Source organism: Miscanthus floridulus, chromosome 8 (assembly GCF_019320115.1).
Source record: "Miscanthus floridulus cultivar M001 chromosome 8, ASM1932011v1, whole genome shotgun sequence".
Classification (NCBI taxonomy): Eukaryota; Viridiplantae; Streptophyta; class Magnoliopsida; order Poales; family Poaceae; genus Miscanthus; species Miscanthus floridulus.
In genome coordinates this window covers 94,883,305-94,906,873 of record NC_089587.1, presented here as the reverse complement: position 1 = coordinate 94,906,873, position 23,569 = coordinate 94,883,305, and the positions used below count along the sequence as shown (strand labels likewise).

Here is a 23,569-nt window from a genome sequence, read left to right as displayed (position 1 = left end):
TTGAAATAAACCCTAGAATACTCTAAGGGAAAGACTACAACTACACTATGCACTTACATTGTAAGAATTATGGTTAATGTGCTTACGGAGTACCAACAACAACCTTCTACTTCAAGGGTAGTGCCATCTTTCAAGTTAGCCATTGCGGTATAAAATGGTGATTTTTCAAGGCACCTATTTATATGTCTTTTATTTAAATGATTATCTATTTTTATTATGGTTAGCATTAGGAGCAATAACATGGAAAAATTATCATGTGGACGAAGTTTTAGTTTCCTCTTGAAGTTACTAGTATATATAACGCAAACGTAAACACGCGACGGCTGCGCGATACGAGGACGACACAACCCCTTCTTCTTACTCCAACGCCCGCGCCCGCGCACTTGCCCTCGCCCTCGCCGGAGAGGAAGAAGACGCTAGGGTTCTAACGAGGCAAGGCGTCTTCTTCTTCCCCATCTCCTGTGGCAAGGTCGAGCGCTGCCTCTCTTCCCCGGCCTTGGTTCCATCATGGCATGGTGTGACTTTACAATGGTCATGGTAGTTCACCTTGATACCCATGTGTATCCATAGGCTTACCCATGTGGCTGCACTCCACATGAAGTCTTGGTTCCATCGTAGCACCGAAGGAGATATAATCACATTATTGTATAGCATACCACTGGAGCACCTTATCGCAGTAGGGTTTTAGAGAAAAGGCTGGGACCAAAGCATCCCACTATATATAAGGTAAAAAAATAAAGTAGATGGCAATCACACCTTACACCGTTGAACATCATTCTCGAGACAGCTCCATGGCCCTGAGTTGCAACTTGGTAACTCCTATTGCTGTCTTAAGGGCATGTTTGGCTGCCGGCTACACGCTACCACACGCAGTCGTGGCGGCCCCTAAAGCGCGGCGTTAAAAATTGACGCCACAGATGTGGCATGGTTTTAAATTGAAAAAGTAATGGTTGTTGCACCCGATGACCTGAAGATAACCAAATAGGAGCTTTTCATTCACGGCACGCCGCAGGTTAGGCATGGCCACGCACGGGAACCAAACTGCTGTTGGTTCACTTCATGTGAAGACAATGACTGCAGTCTGCCGATCCTAAAAGCTGAGTGAGAAAGAGGGAAGAAAAGTAGTCACAGTAAGCCTGGTTTAGTTTCTCCTCTAAAGTTTATTTCCTATCACATTGAATATTTAGATACATGCATAGAGTATTAAATATAGACTAAAAAATAACTAATTGTACAGATTGCTACTAATTTGCGAGACGAATCTTTTAAGCCTAATTGGTCCATGATTTGACAATGTTGTGCTACAGTACACATGTACTGATGATGGATTAATTAGGCTTAATAAATTCATCTCGCGGATTACTGAGGTCTTCTGCAATTGATTTTATTATTACTATCCGAACACTCTCATGTAACGAGACTAAGTTAAATGTGTGACAAAGAATCAGTTGATCTTGTCCGGACAGAGATGTGCCTTCGATTTAGGGATATGCTTGGCAGGAAAATCTCGGACCCAGATTCAGTAACTTTGCTCAGCAAAGTTACAACGTAACTTTACTTCAGTCTCCATTCTGCAACCAATGACTCCCAGCAAAGGCTTCTGAGCCTGATCAGCTGTGGTGTAGGCAGTGCTGTAGCTGCTGCAGCCCAAGCAAAACTAAAAATCACAGCCGAGCAAAAAATTTCAGCAAACAAAATCATAGCCAAAATAATATATAGATTCCAGAAAAATTTTCCACCACCAGTTCACTCTCAAGAGTGCAGAAATAAATAATTCAAGTGACATCCATACTATAATCATTAGTAGAACTTAGCATTTTCCACTTTGGAAGATCTAGGTTCAAAGCACAAATACATGCCTACTTAGCTAGGCCACAAAAGACAGTTAGGCCATTTCACTTATACAATTAGGCCACAAAAGACTACAGTTAGGCCATTTCACTTATACAATTAAGCCACAAAAGACTATAGTCAGCCCTATCCAAAAGACTATCTAACTAACATGTGCATACTAGAATAGACCATGATCATTAAGAATACCACCATCATAAGTTGGAGCTGCTATCAGCTGGGTAAAACTTCTCAAACTGTCAATAACATTGCATTCTTGAAGCTCCACAATTGCTCCTTTGTTGCAATCACCATTTTGCACTTCTACTTGGGGTTGCACTCCGTCACTTTTTTTTTGTTTCTGGCAATGACAATTTAATTAAGTTAAGAAATAAATTACAGTAGCATATATGGGCTGCACACTATAAAGTTTCTAACATACCTTTGCTCCTTTTTTTGTTGGCTTGCGCTTCCCCTTGTTGAATTTATCAAGCCAATTTTTTTTCTCCTTGAATTTTTGGATTCGACCTCCTTTTCCTTCAAATGTGCAGCACGAAGCAAGTCATCTCCTTGCTGGACATTTGGTTCAACATTTTCTTGGTCATTGCATGGGTTGCTCATAGTAGAAGTAGATAAATTGAGTTTATCCTCTAGCTGTGTACCAAGGCAATCAAGTGCATTTTCTATCATCAAACAACATTCTGGAGAGTGGGCTGCTTTATGTGCCAAATTGAGAAATTTATGAGACATCCTCTTGTAGCGAAGTTGAGATTCTAGCATTAGATTTGCTACCACATTCCTTCCTTCCTTATCTCGTACACTCCCGTCGTGTGCTGCTTTAGTCCATCTCTTTAACAAATAATGTGTTGGCAATATCTTGATATTCATCAAATCAAGAACTTTTAGACCATGTGCACACAATATTCCAGTCCTACTGAACATTCCACAACTACATGAAGTTGTTTGGTTCAAATGATCACCTATCACTATGCGCTCTTGCTCAAATTGTAAATCACCATGGAATCTCCCAATAGCAATAGCATATTTATCAGCATCTAATAATCTGCTACATGCAGCCATGGATCTTTCATATTCACTTTGGAAAGCTTCAAAAATAACTGGAGTTTCTTCATCTTCGCCTTCACCTTCACCTTCGCCTTCACCTTTTCCCAAGTTTGCTTATGCACTTTAGATCTCATAATGTCAAATGCTTCTTGAAATTCTGCCTCGTCCTCATAGCCATACATACAAGCACTAAAATCAGATAGAATGTGAGTTTCTTCATCTTCGCCTTCACCTTCACCTTCACCTTCGCCTTCTTCTCCTTCTCCTTCTCCTTCCATTGTACCTCCATCTTTGTCCTTCACTGAAGATAAATGCTTGACACAATTCTGCATTATGTGAAAGGTACACAGCCCATGATATGATTCTATAAATACTTTGTAAATAGCCTTTCCCATTGCTGCATCTTGATCCTTATAGATAGTTCTAGGTTGCTTTCCATTATGTGCAGCTAAGAAAGTTTGAAAAAGCCATATAAATGAGTCCTCTGTTTCATCAAATAGAAGTGCAGCGCCAAAAACAGTGGTTTCTCTAAACTGATTTAGCCCGAGAAAAACACCAAAAGGCCTATACTCTTTGTTGGTGCCAAAAGTAGTGTCAAATGTAACCACATCACCAAAGTGTGCATAGTCAAGAATCATCTTTGCATCAGCCCAAAATATGTTGGTTATATGCTCCTCACAATCTAACTGCAAAGCATATTGAAATGATGGATTTTGAGCAACTTTGTCATGAAAATACTTCAACATACTTCCAGCCTGTCCATAAGCCAAATCCCTCTGCCGTTTGCTTTGCAGGTAATTTTTGCGATCACGGCAAGTGTAGTTAAGGTTAAGTGGTCCACCAACTTGACGACTAGCCAACTCATGTGCAGGTTTTGGTCTAATTCCAGAATCATCCGCAGTCTCTATTTGAAAAGCTTGCAATTCTAAAATTTTTCTCTGCGATGCCATCAAGTGTCGAGTTTCTGGCAAGTGAAGAAGGTGATTGTGTTCAAGCATAACCTCAGTGACTTTATAATTTCCTGCACCTCGATCCAACATAAGGCTCATTCGAGCTTTGCAATCAGTTCTTGTTTCAGCTCTAAAGCACTTTCTCACATGATTTGTTTGCCCTTTCCTTCGGAGGCCCTCGTTGGAACAAACAAATCTGCATGAGGTCACCTTACCATCAAAGGTGCTTACATTTGTGTATCTTTTCCTCACATCAAAGCCTGTGTGACCCCCATATGCCACCCAAAATTGCCAAGCCTCATCTGCACTTTTAAACCTTAAACCAACTTTAGGAGCCCCCTTATTTAATTCTGCCATGGCCTTGGACAGCACTCACAATTGCACAAATTTGTTCTCCAACCCACACATCAACTGGTTCTATAACCCAAATAATTGACAAACCAGAATATTTAAAATTTTTGTAGAAACTTCAAATAATATAATATAATAGACACAACAGTACATATGAAACAAGCTAGAGCACCTAATAATCCTTTACATGAAATTCAACAAAATAATCGTTTGTGGTTCATGGATTCTCAAATTCAATGGCATTCAAACACGTGGCTACATTCCATTTTGCATTTTGGTAGATACACGAGATAGATTGATAAGCATTCATGGATGCTAGGGCACTAAAACAAAAGGAAATCTACTGTAATCGTGGACATCTCCATTGCAGGGGGTATGAACCTCGTACCTGGATATAGCACGGAGCGAGAGAACTCCCACAGTTGGGGCGGGTCTCCTCCCGGCCGGCGCAGCCTCCACCTCCCCGGAGAGGCGCGGAGGACGGCGTGGCCGGGCACCAGACGACGGGCGGTGGCGCAGCGCGGCCAGGCAACTGAAGAACTGTGCGGCGGCGAGGAGAGCGCAACACAGCAGCAGCGAGGAAGGGCGCGCGCGGCAGCGAGGATTTCACCGCGACGAAGAGCTAGCGGCGCGGAGCGCGTTGGCGGGAGTCGCGGCTCAATGCGGCGCCGTTCCCGCCTCCGTGGGTTTCCGTCCTCGTTTTGTTGGCGTGGGTTGAAAAGGTAGTGCTGGATGGATTGGGAACCCTGTAGCCATCACATGCAGCTGGAGGGTGGAGATTGAGATAACGTTACGTCGTCAAGTTGCTTCGTCAAGTTACTGAATCCGGCTCCGAAAATCTCTCCCCTGCCAGCAGCTTTTTCAGCGTGGCCATGATTCCTCCTATCGTCCGAATCTCCAGCAACCTGACTATGGACATGTTTGAAACTAAGGACTAAAGTTTAGAATTATCGTACAGAGACGTGAGTGTTATAATAATAAAAAAAAATTATATAAATTTAGGAGTGGGAGGCAAACACAGCCTAGGGCGCGTTTAGTTCCAGCCAGATTCAGCATTTGCACAGGGTTTGATGTGACGACAAATACTGTAGCAATTTTGTTTGTATTTGTGAATTATTGTCTAAACATTGACTAATTAGGCTCAAAAGATTCGTCTCGCAAAGTTCAACCAAACTGTACAATTAGTTTTTGATTTCATCTACATTTAGTACTCCATACATGTACCGCAAGTTTAATGTGACAGGGAATCTTCTTTTTGCATAGTGTTAAAGTTGGAAGTTTGAAGGTCGTAAACGATCGTAGATTATTTACTGCTGGTTGGTTTGGTGTAAGAGAAAAACACTGTTCCTAACTAGAAATTTACTATCGTTTACGAGCCAGCGAACATGCTAGAACTTAAGAGAATGAAATAGTACAGCCCATCGCGATCCATTAGACTACTATGAACAGAGACGCTACAGATCACATACGTACATTATTATTAATAGGATCGTCATCCCACGGTGGTCACATCACAAGGCCAAATTATTGGAGGGACTAACAACTATTCTGAAAACAGTACAGTATAACGAAGCAAAAGCTCAAAAAGTAGAATTGCCAAGAAATCAGCTAAAATTGACACCACTCTTCTTTTTTTAAACCTGTCCAAGAGCTCAGATTTTGGCAGCGAACTCGATCCCCTCCTCCTTGAGCACCTGGACGTCGGCCACCGGCGGCTGCGCCCTGGCGACCCTGGCGATTGCCTGGTTCTCCTCCGCCGACCCGCCCTCGAGGAACACGCCGACGACCTTGCCGTCCTTCACCCAGTAGCTGCCGAACTTGGGCTTGGCCGAGGCCGGGTCGTTGTCGCCGAACAGCACGTCGTCGCCGACGTTGTCGCCGTAGAACTGCCACGCCACGTCGAACGACCGGGAGTAGAAGTAGGGCAGGTAGTCGTACTCAGCCACCGACTCGCCGGACTCCTTCGCCTTGATCGCCCTCACGGCCTGCTCGGCCGACTTCCGGGCGTGGTCCACGTGCTCCACCCTCCTCTGCTCGTTGTAGAGCTTCAGAGGGAAGGTGGCCACGTCGCCGATGGCGTATACTCCGGCAACACTTGTTTCGAAGAATGCATCGGTCTGACAAAACAAAAATGTTAGCACAATATCAGGCAGGCCACATACTAAGACGCTCATCGAGATGTGGACTTTTTTAAAAAAAAGAAAGAAAGAGATTTGGACAATTCTGCAATAGTATGGCCAATGTTGAATTGAATAAAGAAAAGCAAGAATTGAACTGACCTTGAGTCCACCTTTCTCCTCATCAAGTTGGCCTTTGAAGAGACCCGTCAATGGCCTGCCGCCGACGCCAACAATAACAATATCAGCGTCGAGAACACTTCCATTCTTCAACTTCACTTTGGTGACCTGGCATTCATTAAGGTGAATGTTAACATTCAGAGCACACATCGCGAAACTGAATCTGGAGAGTGTTCAGTGCTCACATCTCCGTTGGCATCAGCGTCGAAACCAACAGCAACCGTGCCCTTCACAATCTTGATTCCTTTGTTAGTGTAGTAGCCCTCATAGAAATGAGCAATACCAGCAGTGAAGAGACGGGGCACTACAAGAGATCGAGTTCAAGATGTAAAGAAAAAGTCAGTTATTGTTTCAGATTAATTCCAGAGAATGGAACATGTGTGATAAGCTTTCAGGTTAACGGGACTTACTGCACCAGGGTTCAGGGTACACCATAGTCACATCAAAGTTGTTGACTTTCAAGGCTGCGCTAAGCTCAAGCCCTATGTAACCACCTCCAACAATCACAGCCTTTCCATCCTTCTTTGCTTGCATAGCTGCAACCAACTTGTCGGCATCTGCAATATCCCTTAGATACAAAATGTTGTTGGATTCTGCTCCTTGAACACCAAAATCAGTGAGCTTTATGACCTGAACACAAAGGCAGAATACATCATGAGTAACCCAGGTAACAAGTTCCCATTGGAAATTTGAGTAAAAGGCAATCTCCTATGCTTTAGGAGGACAATTGCAGTGAGAACTAACCGAGGAGCCAGTAGCAATGAGCAAGGTGTCATATGTAAAGGTTTCCCCAGATGCACTGGTCAGAGTCTTTGAGGCAAGGTCAGCCTTCACAATCTCAGTGCCCAGGATCAGTTCAATGCCTGAAAACAAACATAATCAGCTCATGATCAGAACTGTGAAAACGTAATGCCTTTTACAGATGTTTGTTCAAGCTGTCAGATAGACTACTCCAGAGGCCAGAGGCTAGACTTGGAGACGGAGTGTTATGTTGGCTGCTAAGTTAAGTAATGTGGCATGCTATATTCAGGACCCCCAAACACAAAATAAATAAAGAACACTTGATCCTGGAGATGAACATTTCCCCAGTTAAGCAGGCACAATTCAACATGCATTTTAAATCTGTCATAGTTGCAGCTGAGTGCAAAACTCATTATTTGTATCAGAATAGTCATAGTTAGTACTATCCCGATGATGGAACTACAAGTGCAGGGATATTGATCAATTTGAGTGTAAAAGAAAAAAAATATATCAAAATACCTGTGCAAATATGAAATATTCAATAACTAGTACTATTCCAATAACAGACTACAAGTGCAGGGATATTGATCAATTGAGGAACATCATTAGTGGAGGAGTAAAGGAGATTGATTACCTTTCTCAGAGTACCATTCAGGAAGTAACCTCTCTCCACCGTTGCCAACACACGTGTGGAAGCCTGGCAGTCTTGCGGCGTCTGTTGACAGAACATGGAAGCCTCGGGTATCAGTACGAAATCATGCGTGCGAAGTATCATCGGACAGCAGCGATGGGGGAAGTTTGACTTACTCTGAGGGAAGAGGTATCCCTTGCTGAGTGCAGGGCGCTCATAAGGGGCCACCTGAAAGATGAAGGATCAAGTTTAGCCAGAGGCATCGCCACAAAATAATCAGCTGCAGAACAGTTATAGCGATTAAAAGTAGCAGCATTTCGGTAAAGGATAGGGTATCCGATTCGATATTCTTGTCTATCTGCTTGTTGAGATGGTCTGAACCTGAAATATCGCTGGTTTGCCAGAGACAACGATCCCCAAAAACAAATGATCCTGAGGATTGGCATATGATACTCCTATTTCAGAGTCCAATTCGGTCTGTTAGGGAAACGAACGAAATTGGGAAAAAAAAATCCTTGCATGGTGGCCATTATTTGGGGGAAAAAACGGGGGCAGCTTCCCCAATTTAATCACCAAATTTCAGGCGGGAGAGTGAAGAATCAGTGCACGGAAATTCAGGGTCTTAACTAGGTTCGATCTCAGGATTGGGGAAACAAAAAAAAAGATCGGAGGTAACTAGGTAGGGTAGATGGGTAAATGAAACAGCGAGCCAATTGAATTTAATTTGGAACGGGTGGAGTGCTGGAGGCACAAGTAACGTGAGAGCCCAAATGGAAGCGCACGGCACGGACGAGGATTGTGATTGATTACTACGCGTATTATACAAGAAACAAAGAAAAGCAATGGGGAACTTGAATTGAATCATGGAGGAATGAGGACGCGCATACGTACCGGTTCCTTGGAGATGATGGCGAGCTCGCCCGGGTTGACGCCCTGCTTGGCGAACTCCCTCGCCGCGTACCCCTGCGCGCAGGCACCCTCGATGTCAGCTCAGGCGGCCGGTGATCGGCGGCGACGCACGAATCGAATTGAAAGCGCGCATGGAGAGGGAGAGGGGGAGAGGGCAGAGGGCAGAGGGTGCACGCGTGGACGTACCGCCGCGACGCCGCCGCCGAGGATGACGTACTTGAAGTGCCTGGCCATCCCCCACGATCAGGCAGGCAGGCAGGCAGCGAGGAGAAACGAAACGAAACGAGACGATCGCGAACCAAGGAGGCCGACCGACGGAAACGGTCCTCGCGGTGCAGACGGAGGAGACGATCGACGGGTGGAAGCGGAAATGGAATGGAATAGAACGGAACGGAAGGACGAGGCGGAGACCGCGTTCGTTGCCTCACTTTTTATACACGCTGCCTGCCTCCCTGTGCTTCGCGGAAAAAGAAAGAAGGGCCGCAGCCGGCGGGGGGCTTCCCTTTCCTTCCCGATTGGCCGCTTATTCCCGACTCCCCGCTGGCGTTTCGCACTAATGCAGGCGCCACCGCCACGTGGCCCGGTGCCCGGACGAACGACGTCGCGTTGCGTGTGCCTCCGCGGCAGCAACGCACGAGCAGACACCCTACCTAACACCCCCATGATCCCGTCCCGGCGGCTTTCTCTTTGACCCGTCGACGAGTTGATCGCGTCAGCATCTTTGACTCCCAGACCTCTCACACTTGGCTTGGCTGATTGCATACCTCACTGATGACGTCGGGATGCCACGAAAGTGACCGACTGAGTGGTGCCGATGCAACGATACTATTTTTATGACCGAGTAACTGCGTATATACGATGATAAAATAATCATAATCACTCAGCAGCCGCTGTTGTCTACGTACTCCTAAGTAGCTTTGTCTACGTACTCTGCACCTTACGTGGTTTGCGGAACTGTATCTACGTAGTACAATAGAACATTCCCGAATCATCTTTGTTTGGATTGATTGCCGATACAGACAGGCCAAGTGGGAACACCAGCGATGCCCTCTCCCTTCTCCATAGTCCAGGTTCGCGGCATGATACACGGCGCACACGGCTGGACATTAGTATAAACAAAGCCAGTCGCCACCCTGCAGACAGCGACGACCAACCAAAGATTCCTCCCCGGCTTACCAGTTTACATTTGCTGATGACGTACATGTTGGGGGAAGATCAGGTCAGCCCCAAGACTAGTCAATGTCTACGATGTTAGCCCGGTGGGGCCCCACGGCTGCCAACAGGCACCGCCCATAGAATTTTTTCCCAAAAATAGTCCACTAGACGGCAACTCTGATGGGTAGACGCCACCAATGGTCCAATCAGAATAGAAACGCAAAGAACCAGAAATAGTTCATTGGGCTGACTAACTTTACCTTCTATAATCTAGCTTTTACAAGTCAGCTTCCACAATCTATCTATGAGGTATCCAAACATGACCCAAGAGTGTAAATTTGTATACGACAACGATGCATACTTTCCAGCGACTCAAAATGAATATATGATTATACATTGGACAACTGGGCACATCTTCCTCGCACCATTCTCAAAAATTAAACAGCTAGCGTGTGTTTACTCTCTCTTTTTTCATTTCAACATGCAAGATTAACCCAACGTTACAAAACTACAACCATCTACCCCACGATTCTGGAATCAAAAGCTAAACCTAAAATTCCTCAGGTACCATCGATCCTGAAAATTGCAAGGTTCCAATACGGCGTCAACAGCAGCGGAAGGTGTGCTCAATTCATCACCACAGCAGATAGCTGATCTCTAAGACTCCGGCACATTGTCTTCCACAGGTTAGCAATATGTCCAACCAAGGAGCGCAGGTACAATGTCCGAACCCTGCGCAAGGCACAAGACATTAGACAATGACAACAGCCTATAAAATACAATTAATAGCACATGATTACAGTAGTTCACAAGGGGGAGAAATGCAAAAGAAACGCCAATTCAACTGAAGCATCTACCACAGAATGTATCAGGGCCAATATACGGTTGACGTGATATATCAGAAATGTAAGCTCAACACAACCAAATTTCCAGTTTTATTAAAGGAATACAAGGAAAATAGAAGAAGCTGACCAACTGATCAGGTAGGAGCTTATGTCTTGGGAACTGTAACATTCAAGATCTTTACATCTTGATATGGTTTGTCATTCTTGTCAGTCTTGACCTTCTCAATTTGCTTCAAGCACAAAACATAAAATTAGGAGGAATAAACAAAGGAAATGCAGGGGCAAAAGTCTGCCACTAAAATGAAGTTGCAAACGCTGAATACCTGGACAACATCCATCCCTTTCACAACTCTACCAAACACTGTGTGTTTGTTATCTAGCCATGGAGTTGCCACAGTGGTGATAAAGAATTGAGAACCATTGGTATTAGGTCCCGCATTGGCCATGGAAAGTGTAAAAGGCCTATCATGCCTCAAGCTGCACAAAAAGCACTAGCAACGTCACCAAACTATAAGGGATGTCATAAGTAACCATATTAAAAAAATAGCGCATAGTGCTATCATGGAAAAACAAGGGTTTGGTACTTCCCTTTCTTGAGGGCAAAGCCAGTGGGTCATTTTTATTATTATTACTATTATTATCATTACAAACATACCAGAACCAGAGTAATAATATCACTAAGGACAGTTGCATTAAGTTCTCTGAACATATATCCCACTAATATATTTTCAACCGTATATAGGTCTGCCACATCAAAATGGCACGAACAGAACAGGGTTAAGTATATTTGCATGATATTGCACTATCTCCTTTTCTAAAACAAAATACCAGATTAAACTTGTCAAAATTGTATCTTGGAAACAGTCAAAGCAAAAATGGATTCATGTGTTCTAGTTAAAGGCGGGAAGAAAAAAGAAATTTTATGATTAAAGAACTTATAGAACTCCTATTTGTAACTCATATGGGAAAAAATAAACATACCTCTTGTGAAATTCATCTTCAAATTCAGTGCCCCAGATTGATTGCCCACCAGTGCCATCCCCCAAAGGATCTCCAGTCTGAATCATGAATCCTTTAATCACACGGTGAAATATAAGATTGTCATAATAACCGTTCCGGCAATGGGTAGTGAAGTTTTCCACAGTTTTTGGACACTCTTCTGGATATAGTCTCAAGTGAATGTCACCCATAGAAGTGTGTAGCACCTGAAATACGACAACGGATTTGTTAAGAAATTTCAGCCCCTCACAAGTTACAACACCAGAAAAAAAACAACTCAGTTATCAAAGTTACATTCAAAGAGCAACATACCAAATTATCAGGCAATGATGTTGTAGCAGTTTTGCCTAGGTCTGATACAGACAAAAGCTCTTCTGGAGGTGGTTTTTCATTGAAAACATCTCTACCCTTAGTTGCATCTTCAGGCTCTTCCGGTTCCCTACGACTGGTAAAACAAAAGAATAACCGTGTTACATAAGAAACAAGGTATATGATAACTTTTTGAAGAGGAATTCACCATGCAAAATCATAAACCAGCATGCAAAATCATAAACCAGCCAATGAAGGAACTCTCCAGATATGATTGAATGGCATACCTAAAGAGATATATCCGATGCTTCTTGAAAGCACAACAAAGCAGTGTTGGATCTGATAAGGGTTCCTTGCTATCATTGACATTGGCAGCTACTGAAGGTATTTTTCTAACCTTCTTGTTGCCATTGTCTCCTTGGTATAGTGCAATTCTCAGAAACCTCTCATTGTTCTCTACCTTCCCCAGGATGCGGGAAACCTTATTTGTGTGCAAATTTACAATCTGCACACGTATGACAAAGCTAATAAGTTTTACAGAAAAGTTTTAATAGCAATATGACCCATATACACAATCAGGCAATCGGCAAAAAGCAGGGAATGGTCTAACATCCATTTACACAATCAACAAATCAAGAGGAGAAACATGAAAGAGCCCCATAGTGACACACAAGGAACTAAGACAAAGCATGAGTCATTTTGTATTTGTTTGGACTAATGGACTATGGACTTCCAGACTAACTACTAAGCCCTCAGTGCAATAATCTTCTAGTAAAACCATAAAATTTGAGCACCAATCGACCCAAAAAGATGTAAAGATCTTACAGCATTATGGGAAATTATGGGAAAAAGAAAGAAAGTGCAGCATACCTTTACACCCAAAAGGGTAGCGTAAATAAGAAAATTGCAGCTCTCATCAAAGACAGCATTAGGTTGTGGAACATTTTCAGTTTTCTCTATTTCCTTCTCCACAGCCATTCGTCGTCCAAAATCAAAAGCCTCAAGGTGATACAATGGAACATCACTTCTTTGAAGATCTTGTGCCACCTAGAAATGACAATATTCATCAACTAAAAATAAGAATGCAACATGATAACCTGTGCTCTCCAAATATTTGCCAGGGGAAAGTTTCTTACCTCTAGGGACTCGTCATATACACGTCTTAATTTCCCAGTTTTGAACCAAAATACCCGTATCCTGCGATCAGGGGATGTGACAGCAAATTGAGTGCCATCATTGCTTACCTGAATAGCACCCGATCATTTAGTGGAGTCATTCAATGCATAATATGAAGGATAATACTGGCCATAGCCTATAATTTTGAAGTGTCAGATTGACAACACATTAGGCATGGTTTATTGTGTCCAATTATTTACTTTAATGTCATTTCTCAGGTAATCATATACATATTTCAGAATGAAGAACCCAAATCCACAAATTCAGATAGCGTTATCTAACTGCTGTGCCAATAAAAAAGAAAAGGAAAAAGCATGTTGCATAGCAGTACAATGTCATTGAGTATAACCTTATGGTTCTGCAAAGCATTCAAGCCCATTCCCATTCAGTAGTATGCCTACTTAATCTATTACTAATAAAGAAACAAGATATGGAAATCAATCTAGGACTAAGAAAGTACCTCAATTGCAGACACACTTGTCTTGCATTTCGCAATTTCAAATAGATTTGTATCTGATTTCAGACGAAACCTCACCCTGCACCAAAACAAGCAGCAATGTTGATTGAGTTGAAGAATTAGTCAAGCGGAATAATTGTGCATGCCACAAAGGGACATCACAGGAATATGCAGACAGAGTGATATGATTGAATAAAAATCTAACCCAGAAACAACTAGGTAGGTTATTATCAAGCAAGGAATTCATAAGAAACAGGACTAAAACTGAGATATTAACTATGCTATTCCTTGAACAGTTGCATGTCACTAATAAATATAATAACACCCAATCAGATTTCAATGAGATGAACGTATACTGGTATGTTGTTCCAGTTATGAAGTTTTGAGTAGAAGTAGTGAACAATGCAGCATTTTTCAGCACTCAGCACCATTGGAGAGTGTTTTCATGAAATTAAATGTAAGCTACATAAGACAAGAAATAGCTGGAAACGAGCAATAACATACTCATTTTCTGGAAACTTGAGGGTAGATGGAGACCAGTATTCCAACAGTCCCTTGGCATCAGAAGATATAACAACATCATGAATGTGGTTATATTTCATAACTTGGACAGGGCCACCATGAATCTGCAATTAAAGAAGCAGCTCATGGAGTAAGCATCCTATTGCAATTAACAGAAACTATACAAACAAGATCAAAAGGAACAGAAGAATACCTCTTTGGACATGATTGGGTCATTTGAACCAGAATGGGTGTCAAATATGTGAACAAAAGGTGTATTCCGGTCACTAACGGCAAGTTTTGGTTTAACATCTCCTTCTCGATGAACCCACTCAATAGCCCCAGGAACAAATGAGAGACGCATCATGAACATCATGTCATAGTTTACAACATCATATATCTTCACAGACCGATCGTTGGATATTGTGCAGCAAAGCAATCCATCAACACTCACCTGCATTACTGAATCATGCTATAATTTGCAGTCATTCATACTACCGATAACACTCTACGAATAACACAGGTAGGAGCAATGGCAAGAGCATGCAAGCCAAAGAATATTCTATGCATCATAAGGTAAGTATGTGTGCACTCACAGCTAGACCTTCGATGGGACTGAGATGAGACCGAAAATGTTTAGCAAATTCAATCCCAACAGGTTTCTTCTTCCAAAACTTCAGATGCCCTGAAACAGAAGAAAATAAAGCCAATTAAGCTCCCATCTCTGAGACTGCATCAAATAGTGTTCCCTTTAATAAGCTCAATAAAATGAATTCCTGCATAGATCTAAGCTCTCAAGTAGTGTTGTTCACCAAGACTAAGTCATGATACTCCACAGACTCTAAGCCCTAAATTTGAATTCAGCAATCACAGAATAGAATATTTTGCTATTTGCGATTTGCACATATTTTCCAGAAAAAATCAACAGAACTAATTAACTCATACAACATGAAAACACACGAAATAAGACATGATACTCAGATACTGAGATGGGTATCAGAGAGATCACCATCTGCACTCCCAGTGATGAAGAAGTCAGCAGGAGAAACAGCGACGTGCGTGACGACATCCCGATGCATATAGCTCTTCTCGTACCTGCGAAACAAAACACCTTAGTTAACCAGCTCTCATCGACGGGCGCCACCAAATCCTGACCCCAAATGGCGAGGAGGGTGGAGAGGGCGTACATGGCGGCGGAGGGGAGGGCGTAGAGGAAAGTCTGCTCGAACTGGAGCGGGCGCTTCTGCCGCGGCTTCGCCGGCGCAGGGCCCGGCCCGATCATCTCATCCTCCTCCTGCCCCACAGTAGGGGTAGCCGCCGCGCCATTGAGGTGCTCCCGCTTGCTCTCGAGCGCACCACCGTCGTCCACAGCCGTGCTCGTTATGGTGGACTGCTCTGTCGTCTCGCTGGCCGACGCCATCGCGGGCTCGTGCTCGAGAGCTCTGCTAGGGTTCTGGGGATTTGGGGGACGGGACAGGGGACGACTGCGCGAGCTTCACGAGTGATTCGTCATGGTGGGAGAAGTTGCGGGGCTTTTTGGCAAAAAAAAAAAAAAAAAAAAAACCGGCTGCGTGCGGCCGCCCGCGGAGAATTTTTTTATTTTTAACATTTTTTAAACTAATTTTAAATATAACATAGTTTTTTCTTCTTCTAAAACTAACACTTTTGTCCGCGCCTATTTCCCTGACGCAGCGAAACGCCTGTGCCATAGGCGCGGTGAGAGAGATGACGTGACGACGACCGGTGCGCTGACCGATGACGTGGCAGGGTCTGCCGCGCCACCGATCTTGGCGCAGCAGTGACGCGCCCTGATCGGTGGCACGACAGAGCTAGGTAAATATCGTCCGCGAGCCGCCCTCCCTCTATCTGCCACTCCCAAGTGTTGTCGCGCCCGGCCCTCCGTTGTCGTCTCCCTCCCTCCCTTCTCTTCCATTCCCTGGCCGTCTCCCTCTCTCCTCGGTCTCGTTTAAGGTAATGACACACTTTTTATTTTCGTTTAAATGGTGAATTGAAATATTATGAATGAGAGTTAAGGTTAGAAGGAAAATTATGTTTGAGAACTATGGGCTATGGTTTGGATGAAGATATTAGTTTGATTTTATCAATGTTAAGGTTAATTATTTAGTTAGAAGTATGTTTACCATGTATATTTTTGTTGCTATAAGTGTTGGTTATATTATTTGAGTTGCAATGCAAATGATTATATTTTACATTAATTTACGTTGTTTTGATTGATGTTTAATTTGAACCGTTTTATTAGATGGAAAACATATTTCGGGAGCAGTTGTGGCGAAAACGGAGTCATCCTAGAGAATTGTACCCTGACGAGTCTAGCAAAGATGCCCCCATCCCTTCTGACCTCCATGTCCCTAACTATGAATGTGGTCGTCCGGCCGACGTGTTTTAATCGAGACATCTGGACACGGCGGCTTGTTGATTCTACATATGTAGTTGTTTTAATGTAAGTAATTGTTTCCGTATATTTTTTTCTTCATTTGTATTACTAGGTTACTAATATTTTGTTGAAATTTTATTGTGTAGGCCCATGAGAGGTGCTTTTTCTTTCAGTGGATCGATGGTGCAGACAAGTTTGACCCTAGGTACCTCCTTTTCAACGATTGGTGGAGAGGGTGACATCCACGAGAGCACTTTGAGCGGTGGGTTTCATCTCTCCCTAACTCCCCTCCAATGACGGCTAAGGAGAAGCACTTAGCCGTAATTAGACGATTCGAGGAACCTTCTCTGTGCGATTGCGGAGATCGTGCTGTGATAAACCCTAAGAATACGTTGGAGTTTGTGTGTCCAAACAAGCATGAAGTAAGTGCAAAGTATATGTGTTGAAATGCTGAGCTATATATGTTCATGTACTAATGTCACCTTATTTAGGTGTTTTCAATGGTGAAGCGTTATTTCAAGGAGTGGTTGTATAGTCCTAGTAAACCAATGGCCGGAAGAACCGCCAAAGGCAAAGCAAAAGAAGAAAGAAAGGTTAATTTACAAAGCATATCCAGTCAAGTGCGAATGTGGTGTTAAATCCAACTACGGTCTAGTCCCTTCAGAGCTTGGAATAGGCCATTATTACGGTCATATGGTTGACTATGATGAGGTTGGTTATTTTTATGGCAAACATGAAATCGTATTTTGTTTCTTTTGCTAAGACATATATAATATAATTTTCTGTTTGAACAGAGCACTAGGAAATATAGGTGGAAATATTGTGATGGTCAAGCTAAGTTCTTGGATGAACTGAAGTGGAGGCAAGTAATTGCACAGAAGAGGGGATATGGACCTGACTACGTCAACCTATTCATTAAACATCACAAAGACAAGATGCGTGAGTTTGCTAGACAACGCGGTATTCGTAACCCGATCGATGTTGGGCTTGACAAATAGGGATTGGAGAGACGGATGACGTTAGAGGAGGAGAGAGCAAGGAAAAAGGCAATGGAGGAGACAAGAGTACAGATGCAGGTCTTGAACGAGCATGTTGTTGCATTTATGTGCCAGTGAGTGCTTAAAAGCCTTTTTTTCATTACCTGATTTTAAATATAATATAATCGTGTTGCTAACTGATTGCATTTTATACATGAAGTGATTGGATGCAACGAGGACCATTCCGTAGAGGTAGCTCGTACAAGTTATGAGGAAAAGAAGTTAGATAAGCACAGAACGCGAGCTGGTCACACCGTTCAATCACCGATTATGTTGTCTGATGAGGGGGACAAGGATGAGGACGACACTGGCAGACTGAGCAAGCTCATCGCTCTAGCAGAGATGGGCTTGCAGGTGTAGGAGGCTGAGGACGATATAGACAGACTGAGCGAGCTCATCGCTCTAGCAGAGGCGAGCTTGCAGGCGGAGGAGGCTGAAGACGACACTAGCAGACTGAGCGAGCTCATCGCTCTAGCAGAGGCGGGCTTGCAGGCGTAGAAGGCTGAGGAAGACACAGGCAGACTGAGCGAGCTCATCACTCTAGCAGAGGCGGGTTTGCAGGTGAAGGAGGATGACAACGCGTTCTTCGCTCAGGCCACAGCGGCCGCAGATGAAGCGGAGGCCGGTTACTATAGGCGATAGGTAGGTCAGAGCAATGTAGGTGAGCCTAGCCACAGTAACAACGTTATGGTAGAGGACTGGTACTCGGATGATGAGTTGCTTACTTAGTATATTTCAGACTGAGAACTTTCTCGGTGCTGCATTGTGTTTCAAACACTGTTTCTGACTGAGAACTATTTATGTATTGTACCCATGTAACAAACATTGTTTAACTTTTGTAATAGACATTATGTTATCTCATAAAAGTTTCACCACAAAAATGGTATTACAATGCGGCTGCTGATGCATTCTTTTTTCATGAGTCACGTTTGGCACGCAACCTATTTACACCAAAATTTAGAAGAAGAATGCAGGAACTCGAAAGCGTCCAAGATTGTGTCAATCAAGGAATCGATTGCATGAGAATCGATATCAGCTGATTCGGATGCGACACTGGAATTGGCTCTCTTTGAATGACATCAATAGATAATGATGATGAGTTACGGTTGGCGTCGAGAAATTACATATCAGACTCTATAAAAGGGGAAAGATTATGGTCCAAGTTATCTTAAGATAGGGATGTTTTCTTTTTATACCAAAGATGGTAATGAGTCGTACTTGAGTTGGATTCGTGTTTAGGCTCCGGGTATAAATATTGGACCCCAGCTATTATAAAGGACACACAATCAATTAAATACAAGTTACTTACTTTTTTGGCTCTGGCCAACCCTTAGGAGTAGGAGTAGAGTAGATCTCGGCGAGTTCTTCAACGAGCAGGGTTGCATCGGTCCGGTCGAAATTTGGCTTGTCAGTAAGTACCGTCATGGCTTATACTTCTGTTCATACAGCTGCATCGATCCGGTCGACCACCACTGTGACTCTGGTATAAGCTAGTTATCGACTCTTGTCTAGTTCAAGTATGGCTGCATCGATCCGGTCGACCTCCACTATGACTCTGGTATAAGCTAGTTATCAACTCTTGTCTAGTTCAAGTACAGCTGCATCGACCCGGTCGACCTCCACTGTTCGAATTAGATTAAGGTCAAGTTATCGGCTCTACCTAAGAGTGACAATCTTTGGTAGATTCATTAAGTTACCGATCTTGCTGATGTTTTCATTGTCCTTAGTTTGCAGCAACATAAATCTGTCCCGTTAAGATCGATTTAGATCGGTCTTATATCCTTTGGGTCCGTCGTTCGTTTTGTTACAACACGATATTGTTTACCTTGAGCGACGGTTTATGTTTCATCGGCTGTTTTTACTTCGATCTTGATCATGTATAGTACGCGGTTAAGGCATGAATAATCTTGAAGAGGTTTGCTGGCTAGTTAAATGTAGTTTATAGTTTACAATTATGGCTGTAACGATCCGATCGATCCCCACTGATGACACTGTAGATTGGAGGATGTTAGTTAGTAGATTTGTTCTTGATTAGGCATGACCTTAGTTGTTTGCTATGCCTACATCAGCTAAATAGCCGATCGCCTATGCGTTAATGCCTATGGTGTGCGTCCATAATTCTGTTAAGCGTGAATAGATTTGTGTACTTTAAGGGTTTGATTCGTTATCTTTTTCACGGCTGCATCGATCCGGTCGAACCCCACTGTTAGAGATAGCAGGTTGAGTCTAAGGAGTCCATAGGTTTGTTCATGTGAAATAGTCGATTGTTCACACGCTGTAGTTCTCTTCACCTGAATCGACTATTTTAACCGATTCATCGGAGCCCTCACGTATAGTATGTCTTTCGAAAAGCCTGTCGGAGTATGGATGTCTTTACGGACTCTTCGATTTTAGTTTGTTATTATCATCATAGCTGCCATCGATCCGGTCAAACCTCACTATTGATGGTAACAGATTAGATTCAGAGCGTTTGTAGATCAGTTCGTATCAGATAGTCGATTCGTTCGCGTGCTATATCTTTTCCTGATTAGATTCATCAGCTTAATGCTTTACACTGGCAATATCTATCTAGCTGATGATCTTATTTACATATACGAGTATTATACCTGTCAATATGAAATTAATCGCTACCCACGAGCTTTATAGTCCGTAACAGCCGATTTCTGCGCGTATCGGCTATTTAATCGTTCTCCCTATATGGCTGCTCCCGAAGCGGCACACTTAGAACTATCTGGGCATAGACCGGCACGTTTCACCTTAAATTACTGATAAACTTTCTCTCCTTGTCAATTACAGGGTCAAATTGACTGGCACGTCTCGGGAGGAATACACAGGATCGATTATCCCTGCGTTGACGCCAGGCGGATCTCCAACTCCATTGAGCAGACCCTTCTGGCTTGCTGTGTGTTGACACATTTTCATGTCGACACACGTTCTAACACGCTCGGTGAGACCCCACAATCATCATCGTGGCTTACAACAACAATGACATCCTTATGGTACCTTATGAAGACCTACCTAATAGAGATGAAGATGTCATCAATAAAGCTATAGAAGAATTTTAGAATAAGTGTTTGTTGTCCTACACCAAGACACGTGACAATACAATTGTTCAAAAATATCCACTACCAAGAGTTCTGTTGCATGGGCAGACAACTACAAATGAAGCTAAAGACATACGTTTCTTCGTGGAAGCTATAAACAAATATGTTCATGATGCCATATCAAACCATAATGAAGTTTCCTTAAACATATTCCACAACACCATGAAAGAGGTGTTTCATGGGTTTCCAGTTGATCAGGTTGGGTCAGCTTATTACAACATTCCACATCCGTCAACTCAGGGGACTAATCAAGCCAGTACTAGCCATCAAGAAGCAGCACCAGCTAGTAATGATAATGTTCAGGTAGTTCAGAGTTCATCTGAGCAAGTTCAAGGTGCTACTACAAATCAGATACAGTATAATCCTAGATCGTTAGTGCAGAATGTGCAACAGCCGGCGGGGCAAGGTTAGAAACAGATGGTTAATTTTGGCACATCAGGCCACATATCATCGTCGACTCAAAAAATAGCACCATCAATTCAAAGGATCTATAGAGATATAGATCATAATGTCTATAACCAGAGACTTCAAATAGCAAACCAGTAAATGGCCCAGCAGATAGAAATTCCACAAGGATATCATTATGACACGGATTATAATACTCTTCACATGATTCCGAATCTAGGATACCAAGGTACCTAGAATTTTAATCCACAAACAGGTCAGCAGTTGTAGAGAAATCCAAATTCAAATGCTGATGAGTTGTTGCTAAGAGTGACTGAGATGATGAAGAATCAGTTCGGTTTGAAACCAAAAGGGCAGACCTTTTCGTACAAACGCACATATCTAGAATAGTATGATTTGGTCGCTCTTCCTATAAATTATAGGCTCCCAGAGTTTGCTAAGTTCACTGGCCAAGACAGCACAAGCATAATAGAACATGTCAGTCGGTATCTTACATAGTTAGGCGAAGCATCCATTGAAGAGACCCATCGAGTTCATTTCTTCTCCTTGTCCCTATCAGGGCCAGCCTTCACTTGGTTTTCATCACTGCTAGTTAACTCCATTGCCGATTGGACTGACCTAGAGAAGAAGTTTCATACATATTTTTACACTAGGATAGGAGAAAAGAAGATTACCAATTTGACAACTATAAGGCAGAGAACTAATGAATCAGACACCAAGTTTCTTCAGAGGTTCTGAGAGACTAGAAATTTGTGCTTCTCATTAAACTTGACTGATGGTTAGCTAGCTGCTTTGGCTATTTAAGGAATATTGCCAACATAGAGAGAAAAGCTACTAGGACAAGAGTTTGATAACTTGGGTCAATTGGCTCAACGAGTGACTACGCTCAATAGCTAGTTCTAGAATATGCGCAGAGATACCCGATTCTAGAAAAGTACCATAATGACCAAAGCCTATAATCCATATTTAGTCGATGACAACTATGAAGATAATGAAGAAGAAGAGGTTGCCGTGACCGAATAGAATTGGGGGTAAGAAGACGGTAATGGTGCCAAATCCTTAGGGAAGAGTGGTCAAAGAGAGCTACGATTTTGACGTTACAAAGCCAGACAAACTCTTCGATTTCTTGCTTGAGAAGGGACAAATCAAGTTGTCCGGTAATTAGGTTATGTTGCCCCCTGATTAGTTGAAGAATAAGAAGTTCTGCAAGTTTCATAATGCTACATCTCATTCCACTAATGAGTGCAGAGTTTTTCGGTAGCATATACAGAGGGCTATTCAGCAAGGAAGACTCAAATTTGATACGTCTCGGAAGATGAAAGTTGGTGATAATCCTTTCCCAAGAGATTAAAACATGGTCGATACCAGGTTGCTCAAAGAAAAGACTAAGGTCCTAACATAACCAGATCAAGAGAAACTAGAACAGTTGATCCTGAGATACAAATATCGGCTGATGAATACAGAGAGATTAGAAGGCGTCGTGACAAAAAAAAGCCGATATGAGCAGGGAGAAACGTCAAAGGATGGGGCAACAAAGCCGTGTGTTACGTCTCGAATTTTGTTGAATAAATGGCAGCGACAGAAGAAAAATGATTATCAACGTTGGTAAGAAGAGCAAGAATACCAGCATCAATAGGAAAAAGAGAGGTATAAAAGAAAGCAAGCTGAGTCCTATTGGAATTGTCCTTTCTTCAGACATTGCTAGAACAAAGGTTTGAAGTTGCCTACCAGAAATAACTATTCGGAATGCAGCGAGCAATATTGGGAGTTTAGGCAATCTCAAGCCAACCGCTGGTCTATCCATGCTCAAGATGAGTATCATCATAATAACAAGGATCGGCACTTAAAAAATAGAAGTGTTCATGATCGGCTTGGGAAGAGAGTTGTTGATCAAAATTGGGCTGATCATGAAGAAGAGAGTAATGAAGAAGAATATGTTTGGCAGGAAGGCCAATAGTATCCAGGAGGTTTGATAAGAAGCCAGAAGAGAAGAGTGCAATGCCTAAGGAACAGAGAACTGGAACAGGCTCAAACATCTGGTAGACCTCAAGTGTGGCATTGAAAGCTCTAGTTTAGTTTTGGTGAATTGATGAAACCCTAAGTGCTAACCTAGTTTATCAAGTGATCATGAGATAGGTAGCACAATCCAAGTTGCGAAGCAAACAAAGATCATAGCATGATGAAGATGATGCCATGGTAATGATAAAGTGCTTGGACTTGGATAGAAGAAAGAGAAAAACAAAAAGCTTAAGGCAAAGGTATAAACCATAGGAGCTATTTTGGTTTGGTGATTGAAGGGACTATGACGCCTAAGAGGGGGGGTTGAATTAGGCAACTTAAAATTCTAACTCTAAACTATGGCCTCTTTTTCTAACCTTAGCAAAACCTATGCAAAAGATAAACTATCTAAAT

At 42.8% G+C, this 23,569-nt stretch overlaps 2 protein-coding genes and 1 pseudogene across 2 annotated transcripts; all 3 read right to left on the bottom strand.

The window, feature by feature from the left end:
• Positions 1-1,514: 1,514 nt before the first annotated feature.
• Positions 1,515-4,237, bottom strand: LOC136472983 (protein FAR1-RELATED SEQUENCE 5-like; annotated as a pseudogene).
• Positions 4,238-5,651: 1,414 nt separating this feature from the next.
• Positions 5,652-9,218, bottom strand: LOC136477026 (monodehydroascorbate reductase 4, cytosolic). The gene is made up of 9 exons (XM_066475034.1): positions 8,961-9,218; positions 8,757-8,828; positions 8,042-8,093; positions 7,869-7,949; positions 7,238-7,356; positions 6,904-7,123; positions 6,679-6,797; positions 6,476-6,601; positions 5,652-6,313 (listed from the first exon to the last, which is right to left on the bottom strand). Exons 1-9 carry the CDS (start codon positions 9,006-9,008, stop codon positions 5,849-5,851), a joined length of 1,302 nt encoding a protein of 433 aa, XP_066331131.1. The 5' UTR covers positions 9,009-9,218; the 3' UTR covers positions 5,652-5,848.
• Positions 9,219-10,287: 1,069 nt separating this feature from the next.
• LOC136477025 (peptidyl-prolyl cis-trans isomerase CYP71-like) lies at positions 10,288-15,713 on the bottom strand. The gene is made up of 14 exons (XM_066475033.1): positions 15,404-15,713; positions 15,226-15,311; positions 14,813-14,901; positions 14,431-14,670; positions 14,220-14,341; positions 13,719-13,794; positions 13,219-13,326; positions 12,953-13,129; positions 12,370-12,587; positions 12,086-12,218; positions 11,756-11,979; positions 11,098-11,251; positions 10,902-11,004; positions 10,288-10,661 (listed from the first exon to the last, which is right to left on the bottom strand). Exons 1-13 carry the CDS (start codon positions 15,634-15,636, stop codon positions 10,921-10,923), a joined length of 1,944 nt encoding a protein of 647 aa, XP_066331130.1. The 5' UTR covers positions 15,637-15,713; the 3' UTR covers positions 10,288-10,661; positions 10,902-10,920.
• Between the last annotated feature and the right edge of the window lie 7,856 nt (positions 15,714-23,569).

Bases quoted from the DNA above. Each gene is read 5' to 3' on its own strand.
- LOC136477025 (XM_066475033.1), bottom strand. From the start codon at position 15,636: ATGGCGTCGGCCAGCGAGACGACAGAGCAGTCCACCATAACGAGCACG. The intron at 14,671-14,812 runs GTGAGTGCACAC...TCAGTAATGCAG, and splicing joins GTCCCATCGAAGGTCTAGCT to GTGAGTGTTGATGGATTGCT. The intron at 11,980-12,085 runs GTATGTTGCTCT...GTCGTATTTCAG, and splicing joins CATCATTGCCTGATAATTTG to GTGCTACACACTTCTATGGG.
- LOC136477026 (XM_066475034.1), bottom strand. From the start codon at position 9,008: ATGGCCAGGCACTTCAAGTACGTCATCCTCGGCGGCGGCGTCGCGGCG. The intron at 8,094-8,756 runs GTACGTATGCGC...TTCATCTTTCAG, and splicing joins CCATCATCTCCAAGGAACCG to GTGGCCCCTTATGAGCGCCC. The intron at 6,314-6,475 runs GTCAGTTCAATT...TTGTTTTGTCAG, and splicing joins AGGAGAAAGGTGGACTCAAG to ACCGATGCATTCTTCGAAAC.